Source organism: Sylvia atricapilla, chromosome 13, assembly GCF_009819655.1.
Source record: "Sylvia atricapilla isolate bSylAtr1 chromosome 13, bSylAtr1.pri, whole genome shotgun sequence".
Lineage (NCBI taxonomy): Eukaryota > Metazoa > Chordata > Aves > Passeriformes > Sylviidae > Sylvia > Sylvia atricapilla.
This window is the reverse complement of record NC_089152.1, coordinates 14,232,391-14,248,534: the sequence shown is the minus strand read 5'-3', so window position 1 is coordinate 14,248,534 and position 16,144 is coordinate 14,232,391. Positions and strand designations below refer to the sequence as shown.

The following is a 16,144-nucleotide window of genomic DNA, read 5'->3' as shown; positions in this document are numbered from 1 at the left end:
AGTTGGCTTTGCTTGATTCTACTGAAGTGTCAGAACGAGTTCAAGGGCACGAGTAATGTTCCTTGCAGGCCTGTTCTTGCCTGTCACTGCTGTGCCCAGTGCAGTGGGAGTGTGACCATGGATACCAAACACAGGGCACTGCCTCTGCCGCCAGCTGTGCCTGCAGGCTCCTGCACTGACTGTCCCACGTGGGCTCCTCGTCTCCTTCCTGCCAGCATCTGGACTTCTCTGAGTCTGACGTCCCCCTTCACGGCAGAGCAGCATTAGCTGTTTGTGCTCCCCTGCCCTCTGCTCCCAGTCCCTGCAAAGAGCCCCTTCAGCAGCTGGACTGGCAGTGGAGCCAGGGGCAAATGCCATTCTCCATGCTGAGATGCTGTCCCATCAGAGTGAGAGCCTGGGCTGGAGGCTGGAGCCCTGGATGCTCCTGGAGCAGCAGGGGTCTGCTCCATGGGGCACTGCAGTGAGCCAGAGCTTCCCCCTCACATCCCCTGTCATCCCACTGTACAGCACTGACCCTGCACAGGGGCACACAGGAGGGGGAGGGATTCACTGTCCCTCAGCAAAATTCATCAAATAGCAGACTTAAGGCTGTTCCTTTGCTGTTGACTCCTTTTGTTTAACTGAGCCAGTTACAGTGAAGAGGAAAGATTTTTATAGATAGTAGATCCAAAGGCTCACTGACCTGGAAAACAGGATGACATACTGTTCATTTCCTAACTGGTGGTAACACCTTATTAAAAAGTGACAACAAAGTAACCTGTTCTGTACATTTGTATTCAATTCAAGTCTATTATTTTAAAGGAATTTTATATATACATTTTATATATATATAATATATATTGATATATTTTAATTGTATAAACTACACTTTGTTTTCTGTTTTGTTTCTGTTTTGTTAGTCTATTAATAAGGCTATGGAGAAGGACCATGAAGAATATAACATTGGTGTCCTTGATATTTATGGCTTTGAAATATTTCAGGTATGACAATGGAATACTTGGGGTTTGAGCAGATCTGAGCTAGGAGAGTTTTTTTGCAATTTAGAGGGGAGAAAATTTAAATCAGAAAAAAAAAATCACAGATCCTATGGCCAGAATAAAAGCAAAAATATCCCAGCCCATCTTCCTGGACATTGTGGTCTCACTGGTAATGTATCACTTAAATAAACATGAGGGATTGAAGACGCTTCAAAGAAATGAAGTCATTGATCTTAAAAGAAAGATCTGAGATTCCACAAAAGTCTATAAAGTCAGCAACCCATCTGTCACTGACAGTGTTTCTTTGAAGCTTATTGCCAGCATAAGAACTAAAAATTATGGTATACAAGGCCAGGAGACTGATTTTTACACTGTTTCCTTTTCTACAGAAAAATGGTTTTGAACAGTTCTGTATCAACTTCGTAAATGAAAAACTGCAGCAGATTTTTATTGAACTGACACTGAAGGCAGAGCAGGTAACTGAACATTTATTACTTTGGAATTCACAAATGAGCTATTCCTTTTTCAACTGGTTGAAAAATCGAGGTTTCGTCATCTGTTAACAGTAAAATCTGCCTTGTTAAGCAAGACAAAGGGAAAGAAAACAACCTTTGTTGTCGGCTGGCCCTAAAACTCTGAAGCACATCAGCTGCAGCGTTTGTTCTCTGGTGGAGTGCTGCAGAAGGCAGTCCCCCACGTGTGCTAATGCAGTCATATGACTGTGCCCAGGCATGCTGCAGTCTGACTCACGGGCAGGCATGGAGAGCTGCAGCCTGCCTCCATCCCTGGGCTTCCCCTGAGCATGACATGCCTTTCCTGGGGGATGCTTCCCTTCATTCCTCCACACCTTTTTTATTTCTTAAAAAAATATATATGTGTGTGTGTAAAAATGAAATAGATCAGAGAAATACAAAAACAGTGGTGAAAGTATGTGCAGTTCTCTGCTCACAATCTTACTGCCAAATGTAACTTTTTTTGTTTCTGCATGGGAGGGCAGGCAGAATGCAGCTGAGACAGGAGCCTGTGTGCAGTGTGAGCTCAGGGCTGGCACCAGCTTTGGGACAGGGTTTCCAGGAATGCCCAGACACAATTGCCTTTGTGGGAAAGGAACCAGTCACGGTGGCACTGGGTGCACAAGTGACCTGCAGAGTGTCTGCTGAGCCCTTATGTGTGCAACTGACTGGGTCAATGTAACCCAATTTAAACAGGGATTTTCCCCAATCTTTCTTTAGGTGCCTTTATGGATACAGTAATTGCATCCAGAAATAAAAAGCTGTGTCTTCATTTCATGTACATTTCTAAATGTGTTGTCTGGGGGATCTGATCCTCAATGTGCCTGTCACAATCTTAATTTTTAAAATAGATCAGGATGTGGATACTTAGGTGCACTGTCAAGAGACTGTAAAAGTCATTTTGTTACTATTTGCAAAGTGCTTTGACAATAAATGCAGTTGAAATCTTCCTGCTGTTGTCAGTAACCACGGAAGGGCTGTGACTGACAAAGGAATGTGTGGGGAGAACAGAGTAGAATTCCAATTAATCTTTTAGGCAGCAGAGAGCTGGATTTAACTATCAGTAGGGTCATTTCTCCCACCTCCATCCAGTCATACATTTGGCAAGTCTTCCTGAGCATGAGTGGTGCAGAGTTTGTGCCTGTGGAGTGTTGTAAATCTAGTGCTACATCTACAGTGCGAAGGAATGTTTGCATCTGTTTCTTTTTACTTAACAGGAGGAATATGTGCAAGAAGGAATTAGATGGACACCAATAGAATACTTTAACAACAAAGTAGTGTGTGACCTTATAGAGAACAAAGTGGTAAGTATTTAGAACAAACAGGTGGAGAAAACAGCAAGAGTTTTTTTTCTCTTAAATATTTGGGCAACTGCTTTTTCTGTAAAGAGGGTTCATAGGAAAATGCAAATACTGCTGTTCAGTTACTGAGTCATACTAAATCTATATAAAAATCTTACATAAGATGTTTTATAGGAGCCCTAAGATATGTCATGTAAGATACCATCCAAAAAGACAACTATACCATAGCATGAGTGACGTGATTAAAAAACAAAATAATGGGAAAAAATTGTATCCACTGACATTTATCACGACCTTACTGACAGACAGTACATCAGATAATGCTCTTTGTGTCCCTGGCAGGTGTAATTCAGTTTGGGGCAGCTACAGCACCACCTTTCCTTCGAGATGCTGTTGCAAATCAAGCAGAACCAAGTGAAGAGACAGTATTGTAGATAAAATAAATCTTGTGGTTTTGCTCCACAGACTGTTCTGTAGTCTCAAGTCTTTATGTTCTGTTTTGGGGTGACAACAAATGTTGTCTTTCAGGTCAGAAGTAGGGTGTTTTTCAGATAGTTCTTTAGCCTCATGTAGGCCAGAACAGTTTTTGAAAGACTTGTGCTTGAATGCACATCAGATTTTGCGCATTTTCTGTCTCTGTGAGGATAATTAGGAAGAGAATAAGATTTCCCTCCCAATCTCAGATACAGCTCTAAGCTTGTCAACCTACAGCACGTCCATTTGAATACTTTCCTTAGATGTGGGTTTACTCTTCGGTGGAGTGAGGAAAGAAACTTTGAACAAATGTTAAATGCTTTGATGTTTTTGTTAATTGGTTTTTTTCAACATTAATCACTGTTTCCTCCATCATTTCCCACTGTCACTGTCATCCCATGAAGTGTCATCTCTCCTGAAACTATTTGCATGTTGCTGTAATAGTTAATTTCAGTTGATTGGAGGGAAATCCTTCCTGACTGGGCTCTAGTGTTTTTGTAGCAAAGACAGTTTTCCATTTAGGGGAAACAACTGGCATCATAACTTTTTCCCCCTCATTGAGCTGCTGTTGTTGTTCCCCAACACACCAGAATCCCCCCGGGATCATGAGCATTTTGGATGATGTGTGTGCCACAATGCACGCCGTGGGAGAAGGGGCTGACCAGACACTGCTCCAGAAGCTGCAGATGCAGATTGGGACTCATGAACATTTCAACAGCTGGAACCAGGGCTTTATCATCCATCATTATGCTGGAAAGGTAACGTGGAAAATCATCTCTGAATTCTCTGTAATGTATTTCTGAGGAAAGAGAACAGTGATGAGAGGAAGGGGAAGGCCTGCAGAGGGCTGGCTTGGATTTACACGGCCAGATTCTCTCAGGAGACAGGGTCCCTTCACAGGGAGCTTCGGGCAGAATGGCCTTTGCTGAGGGAGAAGTCTGGCCTTGCTGCTTCCAGAACTTAAATGTAATGAATGAGTGCCCCACGAGTTTTATTAATTGTAATCTCATTTGCTTATTACAGTAGCAATAAATTTAAAGAATCTAGATATAAAAATGATGTTTAGGTGATGATATACCAATGAAACTGGGAGCGTAATGTGCAGTTCTAGCTTGTTTGGTTTTATTTCTCAGAGTATTCATTGTTTCCTGCAGTTAGTAACAGTAAATCCTTACTACAAAAACATTTTTCTCAACAGAATTCAGTAGTAAATTTACCTATCATGTTCCATTCACTAATTCCATAAGTTTTTTTAGATTTGATTTGAAACTGAATTTGTATTTAAGGATGAAACTCCTTTGTTTGTTGTGAAAAATTTTAATAATATATGCCAGGATTTAGTGCTCATTGTAGTATCTAAGATTTACCAGACTAACCAAAAAGTACAGAACAGCAACTGATGAGGACAGAATTTAATTCTCTTTAATTATTGAGTTCTCAACTTACCACCAACAATCGATTTCCACCCTGGCCCAGGTATCATATGACATGGATGGATTCTGCGAGAGGAATCGGGATGTTCTTTTCACAGACTTGATTGAACTCATGCAGAGCAGTGATTTGTACGTAAGCAAAAGCTGCCTCCAGCTCTGTGCCCTGGGGTTGGGAGGGGCACAGGGGGCCTGACTTCTGTGCTGTGCAGCCCTGCCAGTAACCCAGTGCTGCAGCAGGCTTCATTACCCTCACCAAGGGAGGCACTGCAGTGTCAGAGGAGTGCTGTCCTGGCAGCCTTTGTTTTGGCCTCAAGCAAGGTCATCAGTGCTCTGGCATCCTCTCAGAACAGGCACTGTTTAGACAAAGTTACATTTTTGTGATGTATTTTAATTAATTGATGGTTAGTTTTAAAGAAGTGTGCATTTCTTCAAGTCTTCTAGATGTCTGCTGTCATGGCTTTCAATGCTCACTAAAATAGTAAGGGGTCTCTCTGAGGGATGAGGTTCATGGCAAGTACTAATCTTAAAATAGATTAGATATAACTCAAGATTAATAGAAATAGCTAATTATATTCTGCTCAGCTATCAACTTTTACAGCATATTCCTTGACATGCCTGCACTGAATTGTCTTTCTGTGCCAACTCTATTTTATGAATTCTTTCCTAGGCCTTTTATAAAGGCTCTGTTCCCTGAAAATCTTCAAGTGGACAAGAAGGGCCGTCCTACCACTGCAGGCAGCAAAATCAAAGTATGTCTCCTTTTGCAGTGTTGGTGTGTGTATCTGTAGTTGTGTGTTTGTGTTTGAATAGCTAAATAAATTTTAAAAAGTATTTTCTTTTTTAACTGTCTTGATATTTTTGAAGATACATATCAGGAGTATCTTCATGGCAAAGAGATGCATTGTTTCAGCATTGTTAGAATTGTTCTGCCCAGCATCAGTGTTCATTAAATGTTGTATTCAGCTACATCCTATAACAGTGAATTTTCAAAACGAGCAATTGCATAATTAATGCACTTGCATGTGCATAATGAATGAGCCACCTCAGTGAAGTTAGCTGCAGATAACTGGTCTCTTTACAGTGCAGAAATCCTGAGCCAGCACCCACCCAGTCAACAGCAGCCTCTCTTCTGACCACAGGGTGCCTTGCCTAAGGCAGCAAGTGCTACAAGGCCAGAGTCTGTTTGGAAACTGGTTGTAGAATACACACTTAGATTACACAGAACTTTGCAAATCAGTATTGCACCAACCTCTTTTCTCACACTTCACCCTGACAGGTTCACTTGATGCATTTGCTCCATATTTTTATATAGAAGTTTAAATGTATGACATAGCTGGGGATAATGGTGCCTTCTGTTTACTGATGAATTTATTTATGAGGTGCATATTACCCCAGGATGCTTTGGTTGTTGGAGAAAGACCAAAGGCAACTATCTGGCCAATGGAATCATCAGCAGATGGTTGATAATTGTAGAATTCCTCAGGATTGACCCTGTTTGGCTCAGCTCCTGTTGTTTTCCTTTGTTTTCCAGAAACAAGCCAATGACCTTGTTGGCACCCTGATGAAGTGCACACCCCACTACATCCGCTGCATCAAACCCAACGAAACCAAGAAGTCTCGGGACTGGGAGGAGAGCAGGTATGGAGGGCAGAGTGTGAGGAGAAGCAGTGCTAATGGTCAGAGGAAGCCAGAAAAATCAATAATTGGTAATTGTACAGCCTGCAAACAGAACTACATTCTCTAAACCATCAGAAATTGAATCTAGCCTCTCCTCAACTTTGACCTCTCCTAAATGACCTCTCCTAAACTCTGAAGATAAGTGGTGGTACTTGGTCTAAGTCAGCACTTAGTGTATACAGCTCTTGGCTTTTCTCCTGCCAGTTATGAATAACTAACATTTGCATGAGTAACACAATCAGTATATTAAAGACTCAGTTTTCATGTAGAATGTGCACATGTATTTTAATAATACACCAAATGTATTATTAGCACTTCTAACTTTGGCTTTATGCTTTGGAAACAGCTTCTATATAAGAAGCTAAAAAGCCAGTAAGATATTTGTATCTGCTTTTATGTATGAAACCTGCCAAAAAGTGTCTATAACCAACCATGGAGAAGGCTCCTATTTTACTTCTTGTGTTTTATTAGCCAACTCTTTAAAAAGAGTTGACTGGAATGTCATATCAGGTGATTATATAGACATTACCTAGATGTCTAAATGATCAGTTTGGTTTATCCCATCTGTTTGAGGTCATCTTTAACTACGTGGTGCTTATAGCATCTTCCTCCTCTCTGGAAAAGGTGCTGCTCTTTTTGCCCCGGGGTAGGTGCTCAGGAGGACGTGTGACCTGTGTGGGGGCCTAATGTAGGTAGTATTCATTACTGTATTCCAGGTACTTCTGAGAATGGTAAAATTGCTGATAAAGCAAGTGGTTATTTTTATCACGGTGAAACAGCTTGCAAAGTCTGATAAAAAGCATTCTTGGACAACCCCAGCAGAATTCCCTTCCTGCCTTTGCAGCAGACCAGCACAGTCACATGCAGATGGAGAGCACTTACAGAAGCTATTAGGACTGCACTTCAAAGTCTCAGTGAGGGCTTGGCAGTAAAGGTAGACTCTCTTTAGCTTTTCCACCCTGAAAATCCACCTGTGCAGCACCTAATTTTCTACTAACACTGGGGACCAAAGGAGGAAACTGTGTGATCCTGGGAAAAGTATTTATAAAACTTACAGTTAAAAATGGAGAGGCTTTTAAAATCAATCATTTGCATATTGGGAAACAGGCCTGTTATTGTGGAAGGTGTTGCTAGGAAACCAGTGAAACAAATCCAGTCCTGAGAAAAGGACAGCTTTCAGAAACCCCTTTAGGAGCAAAAACGGGCACGATTTCTTCTTGTTTTCCTATAATGAGGATGGTGTGTTATCAGTAGCTGCTGTATTTGCCAAGTGAAATACAAAGGATTGTATACTATCAGAATCAGACAGAAATGGAAGTGCTGCTTACAATGGTAGTCCTTCATCCCTATTTAAAAATCCCAACATTCTCCCATTTCAATCTGTGATTGTCCACCTGTTGTACTAGGGCTTCGCTGGGGCACTGAGTGACAGGTCTGAGGAAAGAAATTTATATGCATGTGACAGTTCAAAGTTTATTAATTAATATTGTTTCTCAATTTTACTGTGAAAAAGATTTGAGGGAAATAACATAATTGAGTTTATGTGATACTTTGCTGATTGGTTGATTTTTAAATTTCGTTTTGTTTTATTTTCTTGTGTGGTCATGTAATGCTGCATCATACACAGGCTGCCTTAGTGAGTGTAATGGGAGTAGCAGTTTGCTTATTAGTAGCAGGTTACTAGACCATGAAAATGTAACTGGAAAAGGAAAAACCCTTTCACAAAGCTGGTCTTACTTCATGCTCACAGAAGCCATGGAACTCCACCTTTCTGCTGCTGTTGAGTAGCTCCAGAATATTTAGCACTGAAACACAGACCTTGTGTAATATCTAAACCTTGTATAATACCTTACTTAGTCCAGAAATTGGGGTATTGTTGAAATGTGTTTTTGTTCAGGTCCTGGCACAGCCTCTTGGACTTGTATTCAAAACTGCTGCATTAGCTGAATTCCCAGACCCTGACCTGCTTGAGGTTGCTGCCTGGAGGGAGATTTTCAGTGTGTCTTTTCTCAGAAAGGAAAGGGAAAAAAAAGAAGAATGTCTCAAATTCTCTGGTGCTGGACACTGATACTGGCAGGACAGTAAGAAAATGGGAGTAGTACTGTTGCTCCAGTGCATTATTCCAGATGTGAACAGGAGGGAAAGCTATAAACAGGAAAATGTATTTTTGTCCACCAACTCTGTACTGTACCAGGATTCTTGGAGTGGGTACAAAATATACTTTATTCCTTGAACACGGCAGGATTAAAATGTAGTAGTCTTTATTTTAAGCTAAAAGAGCAGTAACACTCATCATTTAGTAAAATATCTCTGGAAAGTGGTCTTCAAAAAAGAAGAAATAATGAAGGGATTTTGTCATTTGTAGCAAGGGATTTCAAAAGATTTTTCCCTTCATACTATGACTCATTTGAAAAAAATGTCTCAACAAAAAAAATCAATGGGCAGTACATTCTATATTCAAATTTAACTTTCCAAAATAGCCAGAGAAATAACATTGAATTAACTGAAAGTGTTTCAGGATTTGAAAAATCTTCGATAAAATCAGAGAAATAGTAAGCAAAACAAAATCAAGTGGCTTCTTACAGGCTCACTTTTTAAAAATTATATGTTAATAGATGCTCTTTTATATAGTGTTTGTAAAACTTGCAGAACTAAAATCTTAACAACTATTACAGTTCAGATTGGAAGCTAAAGCTTTATACTTTGCCCTATAGAAGAACAGCAACAGAGTGGAAAACTGCTTCTTTCAACACATGACTTAGATGAGAAAATTAGGGACATGCAAAGGAAATCAGCAACTGATATTCTTCAAATCAAATTACCAAACATTAAGCAGTAGACTAGCAGGATGTGAAAGAAGAGACACAGAAGCAGAAATGTACCACGGGTCTAGAAGGAGGAAAAAGTGCCAAAGCTTTTTTGTTTTGCTGTTTCTGTGCATTGTATTTCATGGGCACATACTTGTTCCCTGCTTAGAACCTAATTGGAAGTGCTTGGTGTTGGGATAATGATGCTTCAGTTCCCATGTGCAGCAAAGTTCCTCCGCAGCCATTAACACTTTCTGTGGGACTGGTACCAGCTCAGCTTTTGTTTGTAATTAAAAATGTGCCATGGGTGAGTCATCTCTTACTAGCTTCAGCCAGTCTTGTGCCTATCCTCGAATCCTTCCTTTGCAGCATGGTAGAATTAGGAGGAATTCTAGCTTTGCATCACTATGCTGACGTGGCTTTCTTCTTTCTGATTCTTTGTGTAGTGAAGGTTTGGCATCAGGGGCTTTTTTCCAGCCATCAGATTTGGTCTTTTCTCCATAACAACGAGGAGAAAAATGTTACTGTGTTGCTGTTTGAGCTATGTAAAGCATAGGAAAAACCTACAGTAAGAGAACACAAAACAATTTCCCAATTCCTTGGATACCAGCTGTGTACTTGTATAGGTAATAGTTACTTGGCCTTTTATGGATTTTATCATTATTTAAGAAATTTATGCACAGATTATTTTGGAGATGGGAAGTTAAACTAAGAAGAAATGCTGAGGTTAACTTGCTACGTATATTTCAGTGCTGTAGTCTTACCTGCCTGGAATATCTTTCCTACCATTCAGTGTGCGGGGTAATGTGTAAAAATAGATTCATTTACCTGTGCGTGAAATTTAACAACCAACAGTTAAACATGATTCAGCTGTTTAAGAATGCCTCAATCCACAAGTATGCTGAAATCAAATGGATTTTAAGCCTTGCATTGTTTTTGTCCCCAGGGTAAAACATCAAGTGGAATACTTGGGTCTGAAAGAAAATATTCGAGTCAGAAGAGCTGGCTACGCCTACAGACGGGTTTTTAAGAAGTTTCTGCAGAGGTGGGTAACACTCGTTTAGAGGAGTTGCTGTAAACAGCAGCAGGGTTGTTTACATGATGAGAGAACCAAGAGGTTGCCAGTTTTGAAACCTTCTCATTTCCCACTTAGCCATTTCTCCACATGAGCCTTGCTCAGTGAAGTCTCTTACACAGAGATTTCAAAGTGCTTTAAAGCCCGGCTTTGTGTCATTGAAAGTACTTCATCTTTTCTGTAAACTTGCCTATGGCCTCAGTATTTATAGTCCTGTGAGAGAGTTCCTCAAAGTTACAAAGAGTTCAAGGAGCTGCTGCAGTGCCTGAAATCTGAGTGTCCAGCTGCAAGCCCTTGTCTAAAATGTTACTGCTCCAGCTCTCCCAACTCTCCCCATGGCAAACAGAACACAGGTAAAGAAATCCACACCTGCCATTCAGCCACTGCAGTGTACAGAGTAACCTCAGCTTACAGGGCTCCTTATCCTGCCACTGGTGTTCCAGCAGCTGGGAATGGGTACAAACCTCTGCAGCTGCTCCCTGAATGAATGAAAGCAAGTCGGAGCTCTGGAAGATCAATCCTGTTCTCAGTGTCGTAGGACCAGCTGTTAACGTGATGAACTACCTCCACTAGCTAATGAAATCCTCGTAAATAAGAGCAGTCTCAAGATTTATACAACATTCAGCTTCTGTTTTTCAGAAACTGGAGACACACAGCTAGTAAGGGCCCAAACAGGGCCTTTATGTGATAAATCAGCTTTTGTTGGAAGTCTTTGCATTGAACTTGAGAGTATCAAACAAAAACTCAATCAGTTTTTGTAAGGAGTGGAGTATAGTTAATCAGGACAGAACAAAGTCGTTAGTAATACTTCATGATAATACCAAGAATATTCTAATAACGTAGTAAGTAACAGTCAGACCTAAAATCTCTGGAAGTATGGACTTCATTTTCATTATGGAACAATTTTAAATACCTTTTTCTTCATGACCTTCAAGCCCAGACATATAAACATGAATATGCTACAGGCTATGTTACTTAGACTGTTGCTGAGACAAATAACAGATCTATACTGTGTTAAATCTAGCCTGAACACAGGTTGTGAGGGCTGGACAGGCCCTGAGAGCTCTGTGCAGAGGAAAGCTATGTGCTACTTCTGGATCCACAGGAAACTGGAACTCCTCTTAGGGAATTCATCTTTTTGTTTCAGGTTAATTAGCTTTGTTAAATTTAGCATTTTGTTATGAGTAAAACTCTTCCTGCACCCTTTCTGTTCACAGTCCTAGCATCCAGAACAAGCTCTGTTCTGACCCCCTGAGTCAGTGTGAGTAAAAGCGGGCTGAGGCATGGGATGGACAGGAAATGCATGCTTGTACACTTGTTTTCATTGGGCCTTCCTTGGCAGCTCCATGCAAGTGGAGATTGCTGGGCTGAATAGACTTTTATGTACAAAATTTACATTTGCATGCAAAAAGCCACAGTCACTGAAAAGGCCTGTGTGTTCCCAAGCATAACCAATCTGAAAGCTGAGCTCCCACTCCCTGTTTAGCCATCAGACCTAACTGCTTACTGGGAGTTTGTAATACATGTCTGGGGGCAGTCATGATTTGAAATTGTTTCAGAAGCATGTTAGAACACATTCAGTACTCCTACTGAAATCATCTGCAAGATCAGCTTACACAAGCTTAACAAACCCGGGTTCATGGATGGTGACATGACTGGTTTCATGGGAAGCATGCACAAGGACACTGAAGTGCCATTGCTAAACAGCAGTGAACAGTGAGAGTTGTCACTCTGTGAGTTATCAAACTGTGAAATGCTTCAATAGTGCATGTTATAGAATGAGCTGTTTGTTCTGCCCTGTAGACTTGTCACACCAGTGAATGTATGAAGTCAACTTGATGAAAAAGGAGAATTTCAAGTCTATTCTTGCCTTGTACCCAAGAGCTCTACATATACTAAATGTTCTTGAATCACATTTTCCCCCTTACAGCTTGGAACATGTAGGAGACAATTTGTAGCATGCTGAAATGTCATGTCACAGTCTCTCTTGTGTGGAGGGTAGCAGCTTCAAACACCTTTATTCACCTCAGCTCCTGTACCTTCAGACTTGCCTAGACCCACCCACACAGCTGCACTGTTGCAGTACATGATGAGCCTGCAAAAGGAGCTGGTAAATCAATGAGCTGGGAGTTACTTTAACTTACAGCTCCTTACTGGGTTACATCTATTTATCCCATAATACTGATAAATCACATAAATATGTAAGTGCACACATTGTCTAAACACAGATTGTGTATAATACACTGCTATATTTAAGGTGGTGTAAGAGCTCCTTTATTAAACTGTCCAGCAGAGTACCTGAGCATTTGTTAACTGAAAGATTTGAACATGAGAACATCAGTGGTTTGAATCCTACTGAACCTTTCACAAGTTACTCTCTTTTCATGCACCTTCTATTCAAAGGTATTTGAGTTTTGTACATTTCTTTTTAACTGTTTGCTATTTCTGTTTGTGTGGTATTGTTACTTAAGTTGCATGACACTCTTCCTGCTTCTTGGCTGGATAACATTTTAGATATGATGATAACGGGTAATCAACATTCTTTTAACGTATTTTCCAATGATTCCTTGTCTGATTTTTGAGAACATTGTATTAGGAGCTGCCTAAACTGTCTTAAGAACTTAGGAATTACAACAAACCAACCTCCATACTTGATCACTTTTTTCATGTGTTGAATAATTTTACTAATAAGTATGATTTAGTTTACATTACTGAAGTATGCCTAAGGCATGAAAAGGAAATTGTCAAGAGTAAAGAATGTAAGATTTTGGGGAGAAATGTGTTTCAACATATTCTCCAGTCTTGTTGTCAAAGGAGCCTGAGCAGGTGCTGCCAGAGAAGTTCCTAACCCACAGAGAGGCTGGGGCAGCAGCTTTAGCCCAGCAGTGCTCCTTTGGTGGGGGGAACGAGGCAGCTTTGTAACTCCAGCCTGGCAGTTCCAAAACCCCAAGTGAAGGCTTGGAAATGCAGGCAGTTTAAAAGGGGCTACAACCTGGGCATCTCCTTCATTCTCAGGGCTTACAGAGGTGACCATGAGAGAGAAGGCTGGGTGCCTCTTTCTCTCAGAGACAAGGTAGAGCACTTCCCTGCTCCTTCCAGGCCCTTAATGGGGTCAGTTCCCTCAAGGCAGCACCAGCATCACTGTTGCTTCCTTCTTGCACCAGAGGCCAAGGCAGAGGCTTCCTGGGATAGAGCCAGGAATGGCTCCTTGCTTAAATACAGCCCAGCTGTTGAGCAGGTGGGTTAGAGCACAAGCTGGTCACTTGCTCAGAAGCAGAAAAGACTTCTGTAAGAATAAGTCACAGTGAGAAGGCTTGAGTGAGAAATTGGATGTGTGTTTGGGAATCAGTTTAGAATACCAAGGATGTATGTACTCAAATCTGGACCATAGGTTATTGCTGGTGAGTAACTTCACCCTGGACTTAAGCAGGTTCCAGCAGAACTTTCTGCAGTGGGCTGATGCAGGTACTAGACAGCAACTTAGCCTCTGGAAATGGGAGACTCCAGGCCACTGTTGTCCTCAGTTGGTCTCACTAAACAAGAAACATCTTAATACTGTGCATCTTGACTCCCACCAAGCTCTGAGTCCTGCTGCCATTGTCAGCCTCCCCCAGGGTAGTGCTGGCCAAGAGTCAGTGGTGTGCTGCTGCTGTTTGAGCCCTGGTTTTAATCTCTTCTGCTTGGTGGTTAAGGTATGCCATTCTGACCAAAGCAACCTGGCCCTCGTGGAAAGGAGAAGAGAAGCAAGGAGTCCTCCACCTGCTTCAGTCAGTCAACATGGATCCTGACCAGTACCAGCTCGGCAAGTCCAAAGTCTTCATCAAAGCTCCAGAGTCTGTGAGTGTGCCAGAACACGTTATAACAATTTATAACAATTCTTTCAATATCCATTGTTTGCCGAATTTCATGTCCTGCCTGCTCAAGTTGAGCATGGTACCTGCTGAGGTGGGGGAAGTGGAAAACGCTTAAACAAGCTGAGCGTGTCTGTCATAGAGGCCGTGTATAGGACACACTACATAAGGCCACTGCAGGGTTTTGGCACTTAATATAAAGAGAACTAAATGCATCCAGAAGAAGAAAAATGGGTTATGAAGATGCTTTGGCATCAAGAACATCGGTCCTCTTCTTGTAACAAGAACTACTGATGAAGGTAGAATAGTCCCCAGGGATGGCAAGGATATGTTACAGAGTAAATCAGTGTTCCAAAATGACTGCAACTTGAAATCCCAAAGGGAATATTAGGGAGGCATCCCAAGGCTGGTTTTATCCTGTGGCTACTAAATAATGCAAAATCTACTGGAAAATTAGTTTTCTTACTTTGCTTTTCAGAAAAGTTGTTAAGGAAAATCTGTGCTCTACTCACCCTCCTGTATTCCTGATGCATCAGAAGCAATGGGGCTTAGTTTGTGTAGCACATCTTGCAGCTGAGCATTGATTTCTTGGTGCTTTGTCTGAAGTTACATGTTAAAATAAAAGCTGAGCATTTCCATGCTGTCATTTGCTGTTCCAGGAATATATATTTTTCTCTGTAGAACAACAGTAATTCAGGCAATGACACTGCTGTGTCCAGTCATGTGGGAAGGTATTTGTTAAAGGCAAAGAAAGAATGCTTCTGCAAGTCATAATAGAAAATGTGTTGTTTCTACCATAAAAAGGGTAAGATACTGTTCAGGAATAATGGGACTTACATTCCTGCCTGCATCTGAGAGACATGTTCATACACCACAGCATATAGTGCTTGAGATTTTGATTATTACAGTACTTCAGGTGGATATTGACAGCCTCAGTATTGTCACTGTAACCTGAATTGCACAAAGGCTTGGTCATGCCCCTGCTGCAGCTGAGGATTTTTTTGCATCAGGAGCTGTTGTGCCTGTGCTGAAACCCCAGCCACTGCTTGAGTTCAGGAAGAGATTTTTAAATTTTTTAAAATAAGTTTGCTATAGGTGGAGAATTGCCAGCTGTGAAATAAGGTTTTATGGGTGGCAGAAAGGCTTCATTATTTACATTTCCATCACACACCTGAATAAATAACTCTGTACAGGAGCAAGTGGGGTTCTGTGGAAATGGTTTGCACCAGATCAAGTTTCCTTTTTCAGATCAATATGAACAACAGTGTTTTTCTAGATCGGCATGGTTTAGAGCAGCAAAGTAAAAAAGAAAAATCCTAAAGCCCGGGTTTGCTTCTCCATATACCTGTTTTTATGAATTTTATCTCTTGAAAGCTAGAAAAAAACTCCTGTGAATATTTAACACACAATGCAGGGAAATAATAAGCAACAGTCAAGTCAGTGGACTGAATTTAGCCAAATGCTTGTGCTCCTGATAAGACAAAAACCCCACTTAAGTGAAGTATGTAAAAGGCTATGGTGAATATGCTGTTTCCCACAGTAATTATGAAGTTGTTCTAATGCATTGAATTGACATGTATCTTAGTAGGACCTGGAAAATTCTCAAAAAAGGGGGCGCACTTTCCATTCCTGTTTTAATGAAGCAGTATTTTCTCTTGATTCCTGAAATTTTAGACCCAAAAATCTTACTGTATCATATTTGTGAATTATAAGGCAAGTCCTGCAGCCAGCTGACAACCTTCAGTGGTGAGGGAGAATGGAGCCAGTGGACACAAGGGTATGAGATTCAGCCAGGGAAGAAAGTTGCTTGTGAATAGTTACGTTAGACATTGCACAGATCCAGGGTAACATTCTGACAAGGGAAGTAGGAATTTTGGAGAATGTGTGGATGGAGGCTGAAGAGATAGGCACTGGAGGACCTTGTGTTGCACCAGTAGAATATTTCAGGGATAGTCCATATTCCTCTCCCTTCATCATGGGGTATGGATCTTAATGGGTAGACTGGTAAGAGCCACAGCCACTCAAGCATCAGAGATT

General features: G+C 41.1%; 1 protein-coding gene across 2 annotated transcripts in view; it reads left to right on the top strand.

Moving 5' to 3' along the window:
* Positions 1-16,144, top strand: part of MYO1E (myosin IE) — a 73,807-nt gene that overhangs the window by 47,469 nt on the left and 10,194 nt on the right. For both annotated transcript variants that reach the window (XM_066328526.1, XM_066328527.1), the window contains exons 11-19: positions 900-980; positions 1,367-1,453; positions 2,707-2,793; positions 3,855-4,022; positions 4,741-4,826; positions 5,365-5,446; positions 6,229-6,335; positions 10,128-10,226; positions 13,949-14,093. In XM_066328526.1, coding sequence (XP_066184623.1) covers positions 900-980; positions 1,367-1,453; positions 2,707-2,793; positions 3,855-4,022; positions 4,741-4,826; positions 5,365-5,446; positions 6,229-6,335; positions 10,128-10,226; positions 13,949-14,093 — 942 coding nt within the window. The remainder of the gene's footprint in view (positions 1-899; positions 981-1,366; positions 1,454-2,706; positions 2,794-3,854; positions 4,023-4,740; positions 4,827-5,364; positions 5,447-6,228; positions 6,336-10,127; positions 10,227-13,948; positions 14,094-16,144) is intronic.